At 65.3% G+C, this 17041-nt stretch overlaps 1 protein-coding gene across 1 annotated transcript; it reads right to left on the minus strand.

The window, feature by feature from the left end:
- Positions 1–3668: 3668 nt before the first annotated feature.
- Positions 3669–8689, minus strand: PAX4 (paired box 4). Its single transcript, XM_075726627.1, has 8 exons — positions 8677–8689; positions 8023–8153; positions 7734–7949; positions 6299–6389; positions 5792–5983; positions 5407–5489; positions 4761–4830; positions 3669–3874 (listed from the first exon to the last, which is right to left on the minus strand). The coding sequence occupies exons 1-8, from the start codon at positions 8687–8689 to the stop codon at positions 3669–3671; spliced, it is 1002 nt and encodes a 333-aa protein (XP_075582742.1).
- Positions 8690–17041: the final 8352 nt, after the last annotated feature.

A 17041-nucleotide genomic window follows, 5' to 3' on the forward strand; every position in this document is an offset into this window, starting at 1 on the left:
CGCACTCGGAGAGCCGGCGAACAAAAGGACATCACTCGCCGTGAATAATTTAATGCCCCATTTAGCACCGGTTCCTCCAGCCTGGCCTGGACCCTCAGGCTGAGATGAAGTGCCCTGAAAATGCCAGCCGTAAGGCCGGGGGGGCATCCCTTTGGCATCAACCGCCGCCAGCTCCACGCCGGCGGCGCAGGAGCGCACGTGCTGGGATGCATTTTGCAGCCCCGCCGGTTTGCTGCCCGCTCCAGCCCTGCGGTTCCCCACGGCCCCGGCTGCCGACGGGTGTCCGGCTGTGCCGGAGTCCCCTGTCCTCAGGTTGTGTGGCCAGGACACGTCCCCTTGGGCCCGCTGAGGTCCCCGGTTCGCTCGGTGCTGTCGGAGCTGCAGGAGCCCGCTGCAGGAGAGCAGGCGGGAGAGCTTGCTGCCCGCTTGCTTCACCAGGAGGGGTTTGCAAAAACTTGCCTGTGCCCAGGGCACCGCACGGTCACAGCAAAGGGCGGAGGGGAGCAAACGCCCCGGCTGCACCCCGAGACGGCGAAGGAGCCCCCCACCATCCCACGGCTGCCGGCGAGGGCTCTCTGTGCCACGGTGCCTTTGCATGAGCTGCCGAAGGGCTGGGGGGGGTCCTGCCCTGCACCCCCTCCCCGCAGCCAGGTACCCCGAAAGCTGGCTCCCCGCAGGCTCCCAGCACCCTGCAGCATTTCGGGTGCCCCAGGAGGGCACCCACAGCCCTTCCGGCCCCTGCAAACACGGTCCTACACCATGCAAACGGGCACAGCGGCAGCGTCCCATGCCGGCTGCTGGCCCCTGCTCAGGTCTCTTCCAGTGGGTCCAGCAATTTCAGTTTTAAATGTTTTTGAAGGGCTGGGTACGAATCGCGGCTCTGCTGCTGAGCGGTGCCGCAGGGCGTGGGTGCCGGTGGCCACGGGAGCCGGCCTCTGGCACCCCCTGAAAAATACACCCAAATCCAGCAGTCACTCCGTGTTTCTGGAGGGAAAAGGCTCCTGAAGAGCTGCCGTGGAGCGTTTGGAGGGCCCGGACTCGAGCGGGCATTTTGCAGCCTCACACCGCCCGGCCGCGGCAGGGAGCAGCTGCAGGTTTGGGTATTGCCGGGGCACGGTGGCGGCTGCTGCGCGCAGTCCCGGTCTGCCGCCATCGCAGCAGTGCCACCCGTCCTGTCCCCGTCCCTGTCCCTGGGGCTGAACACGGTTGAAATCCCGCTGCCGGGGGCTCCACGCGTGTCGTGGAGCTGGCTGGGGCCGTGCCGGCTGTTTGCAGCCCCGGCTGTGCTGGGTGTTCGGCGGCCCATGGCACGGCACAGGCTGCGGCACACGGGCAGACGGAGCTGCTCGGTGGAGCTGGAGCCCAAGGGTGCCGGGGGCTCGGGGTGGCCCAGGGCATCCTTGCTCACCTCCATCTTAGGAGTCTGCTCAGACATCAGAGGTGTCCCCATTCCCACAAGGCTTTCCCCATGGACTGGTCGGTAATACATGCCACGAGTTTGGCAGGTCTCAGCCCACCTCTCCGTGGGCAGCAGCGTGCTGCCCCGGTCCCGGGATGCTTCCGCAGCTCTGCCAGGACAGACAGACGGCCAAGACGGGGCTGGTGCAGCAGCTGCATTGTGGGTGCAGGAGAGCAAAAGCCTTCAGCGATGCCGTCAGCGTCCCCCAAGACCGAGCAACCAGGATAACACGGCTCCGTGCTCCTGGGATGGGTTTTCCACTTAGAAAAACCCGTAGAACACTTTTCTCTTATAGCAATTCTTTTTTCTTGCTTAAAAAGACACGGACTAAGCCGGAGCCTGACGTCTGGGGGGGCTGGGCCCGGTCCTGGCTGTGCCGCACGGTCCTGCCTGCCGACCTCCCGTCTCCATACCGGGATGTGCCGAAGCGATACCGCGGCTCGGGGGCTCGCCAGCAGCTACGGGCAATCACCGGGGGGCACAGCAGCCACAGCGAGTTTTTTTCCTGCTTGCCCATCCTGCGTAGCCCCGGCTCCGGATACTCCCCGGCTTTCCGGCTAGGAGAGCTCCCTTTGGGCGAGAGGTTTCTCTGGAGGTGCCAGGAAAAGTCCCCATTTAACAGCGGGGAACTGGGGGCTTTGCAGGAAAGAGGGACTCGGGCAGTGTCTGCTTGGGGTCGAGCCCCGGCTCCGCTGACCAGCGCTGCCCGGACGTGGGGGCAGAGACGGGCAGGAGCGCCTGCTGCCCAAAATTGATGCTGCTGTAGAACGTCCATTGTAACGCCCTACCCCCTCGATGCTTTTGTTCGGTTTGTGGATCGCCAGTGACAAATTGCCCAGGAACAGGACACAAGGTGATGTGTTCTTGTCTTGACTTAGCAAACCTGGAGGAGTTACTGAGGATCTGCCGAGAAGGAAAGCAAGGGAAAGGTAATTTTGGCAGGGGGACATTGCGACCATGTACTCAATTAAAAACTGGAAAGACCCCACTCTCCTTGAGCATGCGTAGTAAGTTAAAATCACACTGTACTTTTAAATTTAAGCAGAGAAGATACGAACCCATGGGAGACAAGTGTGCTTAGCTACTTTAATGATTACGTAGGTGTGGGGTGTTAACTGTAACGTATAAAAGTTAAGAGAAAACTTCGGTAGGTGTGCTAGTGTTGTGGAATTACCACCTAGCACCCAAATTTGCACAACTTTGAGAATAAAACAATCTCTTCTCAGCACGTGAAGAATGGCTTGTTGCACGCCGGGTAAACGAGCCCCGTTTGGGACAACTCGCCCAACACCTGCACCGGCACCCGTCGCGATGGTGTCGTGCATCGGCGCTCGTGGCGGGGTGGGTGGGAGCGTGGGCATCGACCGCCCCTCCTCACACGCCGTTAATTAACTTTTCCCAGGGTAATTTAACGGTGTCATGAAGGCGAGTGGGGGGGGAAGCTGGCAGCGGACGGCTCCCACTGCCTGACCCCAACCACAGCCCCAGGGACGTGCTGGCGGTCCTGGTCCCCACAAGCCACCCAAGGCAGCTGAGGAAGAGGATGGTGGCAGGGCAAAGCCAGGCATGAAACTTTCCTGCAAAACTCCCGCTGGGACGGATGCAGGTGGGCATCACCCCACTGCGGGGGGGCGGTTTGGGGAGCTGCCGGGCGCTGTCCCAGGGGTCTGGAGAGGGGAGGAAGGCTGCAGGGTCTGCAGGCTGGGTTGGGGGGTGCCACGGGAGGTGGGGGTGACCCAGGGGAAGCAGCCGGCTGGACGATGAGCGCATGGGGTGGCTGTGGGGACCCTGCAGTGCAGGCAGCAGGACGCCGGCTGTCCGGCAGCTCCTGGCCGAGCCGCAAGGCATCGTCCCACGCAAAGCCTTGCAGGATGACTTACGACTCTGCGGGCTGGCAGGGCTGTGCCGCAGCCGGTAGCACCGGGATAAACCCCTCGCCCAGCCGGGAAGGGGCACGCTCATCCCCACATGTGCCCGCAAAGGGTTTGAGCCCAAATAACCAGCGCCCGGGGGGCACAGTGGGATGATTTCCCCAAACCCCCACCCCCTCTGTCCCGCTGGACCCCGCGGAGCTGAGGAGTCCTGGTTTGGAGGGGGCAGGCGGTGAGGTGACGGTAGCCCAGCTATCGCCGGCACATGCCCATGCATGGACGTCCTTGACACCCTGCACCAGAGGGCGTGTCGGAGCCCCCCACCTCGCTGGGGACCCTCAGAGCCAGGGGCACCCCGGTGCGTGGAGGCGAGCGAGGGGCTCCGGCGAGCTGGCGTGGAGCGGTGGTGCCGGGGGGCTCAGCGGGGGTGCGGGCAGCATGCCGGCAGCGGGGTGCAGGTGAGCCCGGGGCGGCAGCAGGGCGAAGGGGGGGCCCTCCAGGGCCTGCCAGGGAGCCGGAGGGGGGCTGCTGCCGGGGGCCAGGCCTGCGGGATGGGAACGGGGCTCAGGCATGTTCAGGCATCGCCCTCGCCCCCAGCCCCGCTCTGCCGTGGGGCAGCGGACACCAACCACCCCCCATCGCTGCGGGGCGGGGGCCAGGCGGGGAGGGCGACTGGCTCCCCGCACCCCCCAGCACCCCGTGGGGTCCCGCACCCTGCCGCCGGCTCCCACCCTGGCCGTGCCCGGGGGTCCCAGCCCTGCTCCCAACCCTTTTACCGCAGCAAGCGTCGTCCCAGGCGCAGGGGCCGGAGGTGCAGAGGTGCAGCGGGGCCGGGGTGCCGGGGTAGGCGGTGAGGCCGTGGCTGTGACCGTGCCCATGACCGTGCCCGTGACTGCGGAGGGGCTGCGGCGAGCCGGTGGGGACGGCCGGGAGGTGCTGCGCGGGGAACAGAGAGTGGGATGTCACGGCGCATCCGTGGGGTTGCATCGGGACCAGACCACCCCAAAGGGGACCTGCAAAGTGTCACCCGCTGGGGCGGCTCCACAAAGAGCTCCTCGGGGAGGGCAGCACCCAGAGAGCTCAGAGCAGCCGGGCAATGGGAGTGCGGGCTCCGGAGGGTGCCTGGAGCCTGTTGGGGTGCTGGTGAGGCCTCCCCATCACCCCCCGGCCATCTCCTACCTGTGCGGAGCCGGCAGCTGTCGCAGAGTGGGGGAGGAAAGCAGGCACGGCCGCCCCGCGGGGCAGCACCCAGTTGCACCAGGAGCCTGTGTGGGGAGAGGTGGGGAGGGCAGCGCGCCGGCTCGGGATCACGCTGGTCCCCAGCCTTGATTTTGGGGAATTGAACCTCGGGCGTCCCAATGCTCAGTGCCAAATTTCAGCCAGGGTGGCCCCTGGACCCCATCCTGTCCCCGCCACCCCGGGGCTGTCACCTGCGCCGCCAGCCTCCAGCTTCTGCTTGGCCTCGCGTCTCCATTTCGCTCGGCGGTTTGAGAACCAGACCTGGGGAGGAGGGAAGGGGTTGAGGCTGCCGGCCCCTGCCTCGCGGCACCCGCACCCCAGGCAGCACTCCGGCTCTTCCCCCTGGGACACGGGGTCTTCACTCGCTCCTGGGCATGGGCATGGGCAGAGGAAGGGGTTTGATCCTCCACCTCATCAGGCTGCAAGCACGTGCCGGGCTCCAGCACGAGGCATGGGAGACACGTGTGTGCATGCGTGTGCACGGCCACGGCATGGGGTGACCGCACGCACGGGCAGTCCTGCCCTGGCAGAGCGGGGGACTCGCTGCTGTCACTACCGGGGGGCACCGAGACGGTGGTCTGTGGCTGGCAGGGGAAGGGGCTGCCACGAGCCTGCAAAGGTTTGCCAGCAGCACCGGGATGTCTGCCTGGAGCTACCGAGTGTGCCCTGGATGCGCGTTTGAGGGGCGCGTGCCAGAGAGCATGCCACCGAGCGTGCCACGGAGCATGCCACCAAGCACGCCATGGCCCTGGGGCACCATCCTGGGGTCCAGCAATGTCCCTGCAACCTCCCAGGCCCCATGCTGGTCCCATGGCAGCGGCGCGGGTCTCCTCTTACCCTGATGGTCGCATCTGGCAACTGGGTGGCCGCAGCCAGTCTCTCCCGGGTGACAGCATCTGGGTACTGTCCCCTCTGGAACTCTGCAAAGGGAATTGGGGTGAGATCAGCCTGCCCGGCGCAGCCTCCCCCCCCAGCACCTTGGTGGGCGATGCCAGGATGCGCGGCTGCAGCCCATCCATCGCCAGGCTCTGGTGCCCGTAATTTGGAGCAGCTTGGGGGGCACTGTGGCGGTGGCTGCGCCATTCAAAGGGGCAGGAGCCCATCCAGAAAGCGGCAATGCCTTCCCTTGGGAATGGCCCGGCTCCATCCCGGCACCCTGCGGCAGGTTGGGGTGAGCACACCGAACGCCCCGGTTTTGGCCGGCATCCCGTGCGAGCCGCACCTTTCTCCAGGGCTTCCGACTGCTGGCTGGAGAAGACTGTCCTGTTCCTGTGCTGGGTGCTCAGCGGGAGCTGCCGGCCAGACGCGGAGCTCCGTGGAGGGTGCTGGGTCCCCGGGGATACGGCAGCACCGGCTTCAGCGGGCGAGCGGCAGCCCGGGGGATGCGGGGCGGAGGGGGCGGTGAGAGGGGACACTGCGGGGACAGAAAGGCAGAAGGTTGGGGGGGTCCAGCCCCGCGGGGACCCTGGGAGGGGCTGGGAAGGGTCAGGGAGGGTCGATGAACCCCTTTGCTTTGGGGGCACAGGGGCAGCGCAGGAGCGTGCGGAGGAGCCGTGTGCCTGCACATGCATGCGTGCGCATGCGTGCGTGTGTGCGTGCACACGTGGATGTGCATGCAGCCGGGAGGCGGGTGCTGGCGGGAGCTCTCTGCCCGCTCAGAGCAGCTCTCTCCCATGGGGTGCACCCCCCACCCCCTGCCCCCCGGGCTGTCGCCCCCAGCAAAGCTCACCCTGCGGCAGCGGGTCCCTCGCAAAGCCCTGCTCAGCCGCCAGCCGCAGGTCGCTGGGCAGGTTCCTCAGCACACGGTTGATGGAGGAGACCTGGGCAGGGAGAGACGGGGCTGCGCCATGGGCAGGGGGTGCAGGGCCCCGCAAGGGTGGGAGCAGGGGGGGCTGGGCAGAGCCCTCGTGTGCGGTGAGCACCCCTCCACTCACTGCAGGAGCTGGAGACGCGCTCAGGCAGCACTAAAGCGGGGAGGAATCAAGGCAGATCATGGAATCATTGGGGTTGGCAAAGCCCTTCAAGATCCCCCAGTCCAACCATTGACCCAACACTGCCAAGGCCACCACCAAACCCATCAAGGGCAGAGTCATCATTTCATCTTGCCTGCCTTGGGGGCTGCATTATTTATAATGACAGTAAAACTGGGAATCACTGAGGTTGGGAAGGATCTCTAAGATCATCAGCCCAGCCGTCACCCCAACACCCCCATGTCCACTAAACCATGGCCCCCAGTGCCACCTCTGCCCGTGTTTTGAACCCCTCCAGGGCTGGGGACTCCCCCACCTCTCTGGGCAGCCTGGTCCAGTGCTTGGCCACTCTTGCCATGAAGAAATTTCTCCCAATATCCAACCTAAACCTCCCCTGGCGCAGCTTGAGCCCATTCCCTCTCGTCCCGTCGCTGTTCCTTGGGAGAAGAGCCCGACCCCCCTCCCTGCCCCCTCCTGCCAGGAGCTGCAGAGCGATCAGGTCTCCCCTCAGCCTCCTCTTCTCCAGGCTGAACACCCCCAGCTCCCTCAGCCGCTCCCCACCAGCCCTGTGCTCCAGACCCTGCCCCAGCTCCGCTGCCCTTCCCTGGACATGCTCGAGCACCCCAGTGTCCTTCTCGTATGCCCCAAAGCTCATCCCCGAGGTGCTCTCCTGCAGCCGCGCCTGAGCACGTGCCAGGGATTCTCCGCGCCGGGGCCGTGCCCATCTGCTCCGCTGTTTGTTGATACCGGCAACCCTTTAATTTCGGTGGACTAACAGTCTTTGATGTAAGGCTGTCTGCCCCTCGGGGCTGGAGACAGTGAGATTTATAGGGGTGGGTCTGTCTTTAGGAAGCACAGCTCTCCGCACTGACGCTGCAGGTTGCAATTTATCGTCTCTGCCGACCAGAGGCACTCATAACAGACCCACCACCAGCGTCCCAATGCCCGAGATGACAGCCCAGCTTGCTGGTGACGTCCAGCGGGGCTCTGCTTTAGCTGGGAGCGAGCAATTTGCCTTCCCCTCCTTGCCTGCTCCTCCCTCCGCCGCCTTGCCCAGCATGGAGCCCTTCCCTGCGCATCCTTCCCGTTGCCCCCCGCCCACCCCAGCGAGGGTCCCGTGGGGTCAAACCCCAGCGCAGTGCCCGGCCCCAGCATCCCCGCAGCCCCCCACGGCTCTCCCCGGCAGGGACTCACGCTGGGGGTCCTGTCGCTGGCGCAGATGCCCTCGGTGTGCAGCTGCCGGCGGATCTCCCAGGCGAAGAGGGAGGGCTGCTCCAGCTTCAGCTGGGCGATCCTGGCCACCACCTCGGGGGTGGCCATGCGGGGCTTGCTTCCCCCGATGGCCTTGGGCTCCACGGCCCCCGTCCGGTAGTAGTAGCCCAGGATCTTGCTGACGCAGCCGTTGGACACCTGCGGACGGGGCGGCTGGGGCAGAGGCTCAGCGGGAAAAGGATTTGGAGGAGAATCCCCGCCCCAGGCGCACCTTGAGGCTGCGGGAGATGTCCGAGGTCCGGACGCCGCATGCCGCCAGCTCGATGATCCTTTTCCTCTTGCAGGCGGGGAGGGGGCGGCCGTTCACAAAAAGACCCCCGAGCTGGTTCACGCCGCTGGGCCCTGGGGTGCGGGACAGGGTTGCTGCGAGGGGGGACGCTGCCTGCCCGGCTCTGAGGGCTTTGCAGGGTGAAGGGCCGGTGGCATCTGGGACCCCCGTGCATTGAGTGGGGGTTTGGAGGGGCTGGGCAGGAGGATTTGGAGCTTGGAGCAACATGGGGCTCATTTGGTGGGACGTGGGTGCAGGCAGTGTGTGGCAGAAGCAGGCAGGGAGCAGGGGCAGAAAAAATACGCATGGAGGAGCACGGGGAGCAGGAGGTTCCTCCAGGCAGGAGAAGGCAACGGCAAAGGGGGGGGGTGACAGGCTGGGGTGGGCAGGGGAGCACTGGGCATCATCAGGGGGCCGGGAGGGCTCCACGGAGCAGCCGGTGTATCAGCTACCAGCACCCGGTGCAGGCTTCGTGGGGGAAAAGCAGCCTTGTTTGTGGTGGAGCAGGGGCCGACACGGCACCTTCCCAATCCCCCCAGGACTGTGGATGCTGGGACCGCGCTCCCTGAGCTGCCCCGGTGCAGCGGCATTGCTCACCTCGGTGTTGCATGGCGAGGCTTCACGGGGCTTTCGGTGCCTGGGAATTGCCAAGAGGAGACGGCTGCTGTCGTGAGGCCGGGTAAATCAGTGCCGGTGTCCGGGGTTGAGCCACGTCCCCTGCCCACCCTCCTGCGAGAAGAAGGGGGAGCAAGGGCAGGAACACGGAGCAGAGGATGGAAACGCTCAAGGGCATCTGACTGCTTGGGAAATCGTTGCATTCCAGGCACAGCGGATCAAAGGGACCTGGGCTTTAAAGTGCTCACACGGCTGCAAGAGCCGCTCGGGCTCTGAAGCGGCCGGGGAGGTGCCAGGGATGCTGCCTGCACTGCCCGCACCTAGCAGCCACCGGCACGCACTGCAGCTGGCTTGGCTGAGCCGTGTCCCAGCGCCTGCAAGCACTCCCTTGGACAAGCCACGGGGGACGGAGAGTTTCCCCATGCCCCCGCTGCCGCAGCTGAGCACCAGGGTCCTGCAGGGTGTTGGGGGGACGAGGGGCAGGAGGTGGCAGAAGCAGAGGGGACGACAAGACCGGGAGCTCTGGGTTTGCGTGCAACAGCTTCGGCGCTGGTTCACGGGTGGTTTATCAACCTTTCCCTGCCGCCTCTCCGGTGGCTCCAGGCACAAGCGCCTGTGCATAGGATCACCGCTTCCCCCTCCTGTCCTCGCCGGCAGCGTTTCTGTCTCTCGGCGCATTTATTTATTTCAGAGGGAGGGTCTGGCCCCACGCTCCCACTGCCCCGCTACAAATCCCGAGCGGCTCAGCTGCAGCAGACGGCGTGGGGCTGGGTTTGCCATGCTGAGAGCCTGACCCAAGGAGAGATTGGCAAGCGATAGCTGGGTTAACAGAAGCCTCCCCGCTTTGGTTGGAGACGCTCCGCCGCTCTGCCACCCCCTCAGCCAGCTCAGAAGGTCGAGGCTGGCTTTCCCCACACGCATGCACGCGCACTCCCGCAGCCCCTGCACTTTTCCCCATCCCCAGCACTTCTGTCTGTGCCCCCCGCACCTTCCCTCGCTCCAGACCCTCACCTAAGGCAGCCCCCCCGGATTTAGACGCCGATGCCTCGGCGGTGGGACGCCACCACTGCACCCAACACCCCCGGAGCGAGTGCTGCCCCACGTGCCGTGCCCGCGCTGCCCATCCTGCCCTACAGCTCTCCCGCCGCTCCCCCGGGGTCTGCAGACACTGAGCCTGATCAGGAGAGTCAGGAAAAGCAAAAGAAATCCAACAACGGGGACGGCTCGGCAGATTTCCCGCAGGGGAAAAGCCAAGGTGCGGTTCACCCGATCTCCGTCTCATTAGGAAAGGGATGGATCGCCCTGGAGCAAAGCACACGCGGCTGCTCCGGGAAGGAGGGAACAAGCGGCACTGGTACAGGCAGGACGCGTGTCCCCGCGGGGGCCAGCGCAGCCCCCACCGGCGTTCCCCGGCTTTGCCCCAGCCATGGGCTTGCTGACACGGGGATTTCTTTCCCCACGGAGAAACGGGTGCGCTGGGAAAGCCAAGCGAGTTGTGAGCCCACGGTCACTGAGGGATGTCGGAGGGGTGGGGAGCTCGGTCTTTGTGCAGCGCGCAGAGGCGAAGAGCAAGTGAGACAGGACTCTACTAGGATGGACCGGAGCAGATCATTCCTGGAGGAATCCCAAAGCCTTCCCCGTGTTAAGGCACCTTCAACGCCCAATTCCTACTGGGAATCGCTTCCAGGCAAGAAATCACAACCCCACCAGGCCTAGAGCAGCCCTCCCGTGCCCGAGCGTGGCCGGTGCTACGCCCCATGCGCGTGCGAGCGTGAGTGGATGCCTGCGCACACGTACCCACGCGTGCACACGCGTCGGAGGGTGCCTATGTGTGCGCACGTGCTCCTTTCCCCGCGGGGCCGGCCGCACGCCCGCGCGCTTTCGCACGCACCCACAGCCACCGCGTGCATGCGTACGTGCGTGTACGCGTGCAGGCGTGCGTGTACGCGGTGGTGCCCGGAGGGCTGGCGAGGGGGGTACCTGCGGGGTCTCGGAGGAGCTGAAGCGGATCGCCTTCGGAGCCAAGCGGGTGCTGCCGTGTCGGCGCGGTGCGGGGCGGCTGATGAGGGTGCGAGGCTGTGATGTCACGGGGCAGGAGGAAGAGGAGGATGGGGAGGAAGGGGCGGCCCGATGGGGAACGAGCGGCCGCGCCCAGCACATGCCCGGCCCGGGGGGCTCCTTCGGGGCCCCGAGGGAGCCCCCCGGGCGGGGGAGCGAGGCGGTGCCGGTGTTGGCGCCGGGGTTTCAGCACCGGAGCCCGGCGGACAGCACAAGCCCGGCCGCCCCGAGCATCCCCGGTAACCCCCGGCGGAGCATCCCCGGGGGGCTCCGCGCCCGCTTCTCCCGCAAAGCAAACAGCCCCAGCTGCCATATGGTAAAGCGCTTGGGATTCAATCATAAATCCCCATTCGCTTTTATTACATTTATTTAATAATTTTTTTTTTTTTTTGGGTGTTGAACAAATAAAAGGCGGCCCCGGGGGTGGATGGGCACCGCGGGCACTGCCCCGCTCTGCAACCCGAGGGCCCGGCACAGATGGCCCCCTTCTTGGGAGATAAAAAATTTAAAAAAAAAAAAAAAAAAATCAACAAAAAAACCACCCCCCACCACCCCACGTTGTAAACCTTTCAAGTAAAATATTTGAAGAGCAAATATTAGCCAGCGAGGAGCTCTGCACCGCGGCCCTCCGCGCCCGGCCCCGCGAGTAATTGAGCGCTATTAGCACCCCGCTCCCGGCCCCCGCGCTCCGCGCACGGCCGCTATTTGCAAAATACCATATGCTCCGAATTACACATTAACCACAGCCCCGCGGGGCCCGGGCCCGGCCCCGGCCCCCGGGGGAGCCGCCGCGCCGCCCCCCGCCGCCCCCGGGGGCTCCCCGGCCGTGCCCCACGCGTGGAAGCCGGGCCCGGGGCTGCCGGCGGCCCGGGGAGCGCTGGAAGCCGGGGCCGGGCCCCCCCCGGTTCCTCCCCGGCCGTCGGGGAGCCCCGACGGAGCCCCCGGGAGCGGCGAGCCCCGTGCGTAACGCGGCCCCGGGGAGCGGGGCTCGGCCGCTTGCGGGGGGGCCCGGGGGCGGCTGCCCCGGCCCCGCTGCTCCCTCCCCCGGGCCGGGCCGAGCCGGGAGGGCCGGGGGGCAGCGGGGGGGCCCGGGAGCTGCGGGCGGGGCCCCCCCGGGACTGTGCGCACCGGGGCCGGGCGCGCCGGGGGCGGGCGGGGAGCGGCGGGGAGCGGCGCGGCGGGAGGGGGGGGTGCGGGCCCCGCCGCTGTCCCGGGGGCGAAGGGGCCCCAGGAGGGGCCGGGAGGAGGCCGGGGAGGGCGGCGGAGCCCGGCGGGCCCGGGGGCGGCGGGCGGAGGGGGCTGCGTCCTCGGCGCGGCTCGGGCGCAGCGGGCGGAGAGGCTGCGGGGGGGGGGGGAGGGCGCGGGGGGACCTCGGGGAGGGGGGAGGGGGGAGAGGGCGAGAGGGGCAGAGGGGCAGAGGTGGGGACATGGAGAGGTGGGGAGGTGGGGAGATGGAGACATGGAGAGGTGGGCAGATGGAGAAATGGAAAGATGGAGACGTGGGGAGATGGGGAGGTGGGGAGTTGGGGAGATGAAGAGGTGGGGATGTGGAGATATGGGGAGGTGGGGAGGTGGGGAGATGGGGAGGTGGAGAAATGGAAAGGTGGGGAGGTGGAGAGATGGAGACATGGAGAGGTGGGGAGGTGGAGAAATGGAAAGATGGAGAGGTGGGAAGATGGAGAGACGGAGAGGTGGGGAGTTGAGGAGTTGGGGAGATGAAGAGGTGGGGATGTGGAGATATGGGGAGGTGGAGAGGTGGAGAGATGGAGAGATGGAGACATGGAGAGGTGGGGAGGTGGGGAGACGGGGAGGTGGGGAGGTGGAGAAATGGAAAGACAGATGGGGAGGTGGAGAGATGGAGACATGGGGAGGTGGGGAGGTTGAGAAATGGAGAGATGGAGAGGTGGGGAGTTGGGTAGACGGGGAGGTGGGGAGGTGGAGAAATGGGGAGTTGGGGAGGTGGAGAAATGGGGAGGTGGGGAGGTGGAGAGATGGAGAGATGGAGATGTGGGTAGAAGGAGAAGTGGGGAGGTGGAGATGTGGGTAGATGGAGAGCTGGGGAGGTGGAGAGATGGAGACATGGAGAGGTGGGGAGGTGGAGAAATGGAGAGATGGAGAGATGGAGAGATGGGGAGGTGGGGAGTTGGAGAGGTGGAGACATGGAGAGGTGGGGAGTTGGGGAGACAGGGAGGTGGGGAGGTGGAGAAATGGGGATGTGGGGAGGTGGAGAAATGGAAAGACAGATGGGGAGGTGGAGAGATGGAGACATGGAGAGGTGGAGAGATGGAGTTGTGGGGAGATGGAGAGGTGGGGAGGTGGAGAGGTGGAGACATGGAGAGGTGGAGAGATGGAGTTGTGGGGAGATGGAGAGGTGAGGAAGTGGAGAGGTGGAGACATGGAGAGGTGGGGAGATGGGGAGGTGGGGAGATGGGGAGGTGGAGAAATGGAGAGACAGGTGGAGAGGTGGAGAGATGGAGATGTGGGGAGATGGAGAGGTGGGGAGGTGGAGAAATGGAGAGACAGACAGAGAGGTGGGGAGGTGGAGAGGTGGGGAGATGGGGAGATGGGGAGATGGGGAGATGGAGAAATGGAGAGACAGATGGAGAGGTGGAGAGATGGAGACATGGAGAAATGGAAGGACAGAGAGACGGAGAGAGGGTGAAATGGAGAGGCAGAGAGATGGAGAGGTGGAGACAGGGATCTGGAGAGGTGGAGAGGCGCTCCAGCTCCCACCGTGTCCTCTGCATTTCATGCTCGCTTGCACATCTCCTCCCATCCACCTTCCTGCACCCCTCAGGGAAGAGCTTTTTGCAGGTATTTCTGTCGCGGTGGGAAGCGCGGCCGGCACTGGTGCGCAGCACGATGGGGCGGTCCGGGGGCAGGGACGGGACCTGGCAGGAGTGAGCCACGTTCTGCTTTGAAATGAAGCGTCTGCTTGGAGAAACGCTTGGAGAAACACTTGGAGAATTACACCGTGGCGATGAAGAGCGGAGCCCATGACGCAGCCAAACTCCCCAGGAATATCAGTCCTTCATCCCACCACCCACGGCCAACGCAGAGGTGTGAAGATGCAAAAGCCATCCCTGGCTTTCTGGAGGGGGTCCTCGAGGCATGGGGTGGCATCGGGTGTTTGTGTGGCACTTTGAGCTCTGGTCACAGCACGGGGAGGCCCGGGGGGTCCCGGAGCAGGGGACGAGGGGAGCCTGACCCAGGGCCCCTGCGCACCATCAGGTCCTGGCACAGGAGAGGAGGCACCGGCATCCCCCTCCAGCTCCTGCATCTTCACACCTCTGCGTTGGCTGTGGGTGGTGGGATGAAGGACTGGTATTCCTGGGGAGTTTGGCTGTGTCATGGGCTCCACTCTTCATCACCACAGTGTAATTCTCCAAGCGTTTCTCCAAGCATTTCTCCAAGCGTTTCTCCAAGCCGGCGCTTCATTTCAAAGCAGAACAGGGCTCACTTCAGCCTGGCCCCTGACGCTGATCCCAGGACCTTGGCTTTGGTTTGGATCCGACTTCATGAATTTGCCCCTACGTGGTGGGCGGGGAGCACCCGGGGAGGGAGAGGGTTTAAGGGTGCTGCCTGTGGTGCTCAGCGGACGCATCTCTGCCGGCGCGGGCGAGGGAGGTATGGCGGGACGGACGGCAGCTCCCTCCCTGCCCACCCTCACCTGCCCGAAGGACGGGGCCGTGCCTCCCTGGTGAAGAGCGAGCGGGCGATGCCCTGGCAGCCCTGCCGGCGGCTGGGCCGCTCGCCCAGATGTGCGCTGCCGTGCCCGTGTCTCCAGCTGGGGCTCTGCCGCTGGCAGCTGGGACTCGGGCAGTGCCCTCGCTGTAGCCAGCGCCGGCGGCCTTCGGGCAGCACCTTCCCACCCCGGGGAGCGTAAATGCGAGTGGCTGGGCAGGGGCTGGAGGAGGGGGTGCTGCCTGGGGGAGGGGGGGGTGCTGGGGTGGCGTGGGGAAGGGGCACGGGGATGCTGTGCTGCCCTCAGGCAGGAGAGGGATGGGGTGCTGTTCTGGGATGGGACAGGGATGCTGAGCATCCCAGGGGCAGGATGGGGATGCTGAGCATCCCGGGGGCAGGATGGGGATGTGGAGCATCCCGGGAGCAGGATGGGGATGCTGTGCTTCCTGGGCCAGGATGGGGATGGTGTGCTTCCCAGGGGAAGGATGGGGATGCTGAGCATCCCAGGGGCCAGATGCAGATGCTGTGCTTGCTGGGGGAAGGACAAGGATACTGGACATCCCGGGCACAGGATGCAGATGCTGGGTGCCCTCAGAAAGGAGAGGGACTGGGTGCTGTTTTGGGACAGGACAGGGATGCTGAGCATCCTGGGGGCAGGATGGGGATGTGGAGCATCCCAGGGGCAGGAAGCAGATGCCGTGCTTCCTGGGACAGCATGGGGATGGTGTGCTTCCCAGGGGAAGGATGGGGACGCTGAGCATCCCGGGGGCAGGATAGGAACAGTGAGCATCCCAGGGGCAGGATGCAGATGCTGGACTGCCCTCAGGAAGGAGAGGGACTGGGTGCTGTTTTGGGACAGGACAGCGGTGCTGAGCATCCCAGGGGCAGGATGTGGATGGTGTGCTTCCCAGGGGAAGGATGGGGATAATGTGCTTCCCAGGGGCAGGATAGGGATAATGTGCTTCCCAGGGGCAGGATGGGGATGCTGAGCATCCCAGGGGCAGGATAGGGATACTGAGCATCCCAGGGGCAGGATGGGGATGCTGAGCATGTGAGGGGCAGGATAGGGATAGTGTGCTTCCCAGGGGCAGGATGGGGATGCTGAGAACCCCAGGGGCAGGACGGGGATGCTGAGCATGTGAGGGGCAGGATGGAGATGCTGAGCATCCCAGGGGCAGGATGGGGATGTGGAGCATCCCGGGGGCAGGATGGGGATGCCGTGCTTCCCAGGGGCAGGACGGGGATGCTGGGCTACCTGGGTTTTCAGCAGCTGGCCCATGGTGGTACCGGCCCAGTGGCCTGGGGACCTTGCTGGCTGAGCCCCTCCTGACCGTATGTGCCATCATCATACACCGTGGTGGCTGGTGGGCACCAAAGCGTCCCCTCTCACCAGCTCCAGATCATCCCAGCTGCCAGGAGAGCAGCAGCCAGGCCAGCCCGGGCCGGGAGCTCAGCACCCCCTTCCCCGCCTTCGCTTTGGGCCCCGCGGCGGGGAGAAGGGATGTGGGTGGGTGCAGGACGGGACTGGGTGCAGCACCGAGGGTGTACGGGGGCCGGCCAGCATCGCGGGCAGCGCTGAGACGGGGGAAGGAGGAGAGGGGGTCGGGGGGACTTGCTGCTGCTTCTTACCATGTGCGAGCATGGCATGAGCATGGCGTGAGCGTGGCGTGAGCGTGGCGTGAGCGTGTGAGCATGGCGGAAGCGTGGCGAGGCGTTCCCCGTGCCCAGGGAGCACCCCGTCCCTCGCAGGCAAATACTGCAGGCATTTGGGGTGAGCTGTGCCCAAGGCGCTGCTTAGTGCAGAGGGACAAAGGGGAGGCAAAGCAAGGCAAAAGGTGAGAAGGCAGTCAGGAAAGCAGGCAGGAAGGCAGGCAGGAAGGATGTCAGATGGAGGAAACCCAGGAGAGAGGACGCGGTTGGGTATTTTCACACCGAGTAAGCAGTGGCACAATATTCTTCTGGGCTTTCCTCTGCTGCAGGCTCTGTCCCAGCCTGTGCTCAGACACCTGGGCAAGGGCGCATGGAAAAGCAGCAGCCGCTCAGGCCTCCAAAATCCCCCGAGGAGCCCCTGGAGCCTTGGTCCTTCACAGAATCCAAGAATCATGGAATCCCTGCAGCCGGCCCCAGCCTCCTGCTGCGTGGCTGGGCAGCCGGGGGCACAGCGGCGCTGAGGAAGGTGCTCTGCGGTGGAGAAATAAATTCAAACACATGCAAAAGTGATAAAATTAAGTACCTGGCCCCAGGAAAAGCATTCCTTTGCCAGGGATAGATTGTTTCCCACTTCCCTGATAACAAATTTTCTGCCTGGAGCATTTGCCCAGAGGCAGGATTTTGGCGCGGGAGCTTTCGGGCAGTCACGCCCCATCCCTGCAAGCTGCTGCACCCCGGAGCAGACCTCGGGTCTCCCCATAGCTCCCCACTTCTCCCCAGGGCCCTGCAGTGGAAGAGCAGCTCCCGGGCCTGTGCTGGGATGCTGCCGGACACGGGGCAATGCTGAGTGGCTTTGCAGGCAGGAGACCTGCCCAGGCTGCCGGGGAGCCGCCGGGGAGCTCTCGGCTGCCCACGGCCCCGCCGGGACCCTGGAAGCTCACCTGGAAGCTGCGGT

The sequence above is a fragment of the Pelecanus crispus genome, chromosome 1 (genome assembly GCF_030463565.1).
Source record: "Pelecanus crispus isolate bPelCri1 chromosome 1, bPelCri1.pri, whole genome shotgun sequence".
Lineage (NCBI taxonomy): Eukaryota > Metazoa > Chordata > Aves > Pelecaniformes > Pelecanidae > Pelecanus > Pelecanus crispus.

Coding starts and splice junctions, on each gene's coding strand:
- PAX4 (XM_075726627.1), bottom strand. Junction 7,950..8,022: donor ACATCTCCCGCAGCCTCAAG/GTGCGCCTGGGG, acceptor CCCCGTCCGCAG/GTGTCCAACGGCTGCGTCAG. Junction 5,490..5,791: donor GTCGGAAGCCCTGGAGAAAG/GTGCGGCTCGCA, acceptor TTCCCTTTGCAG/AGTTCCAGAGGGGACAGTAC.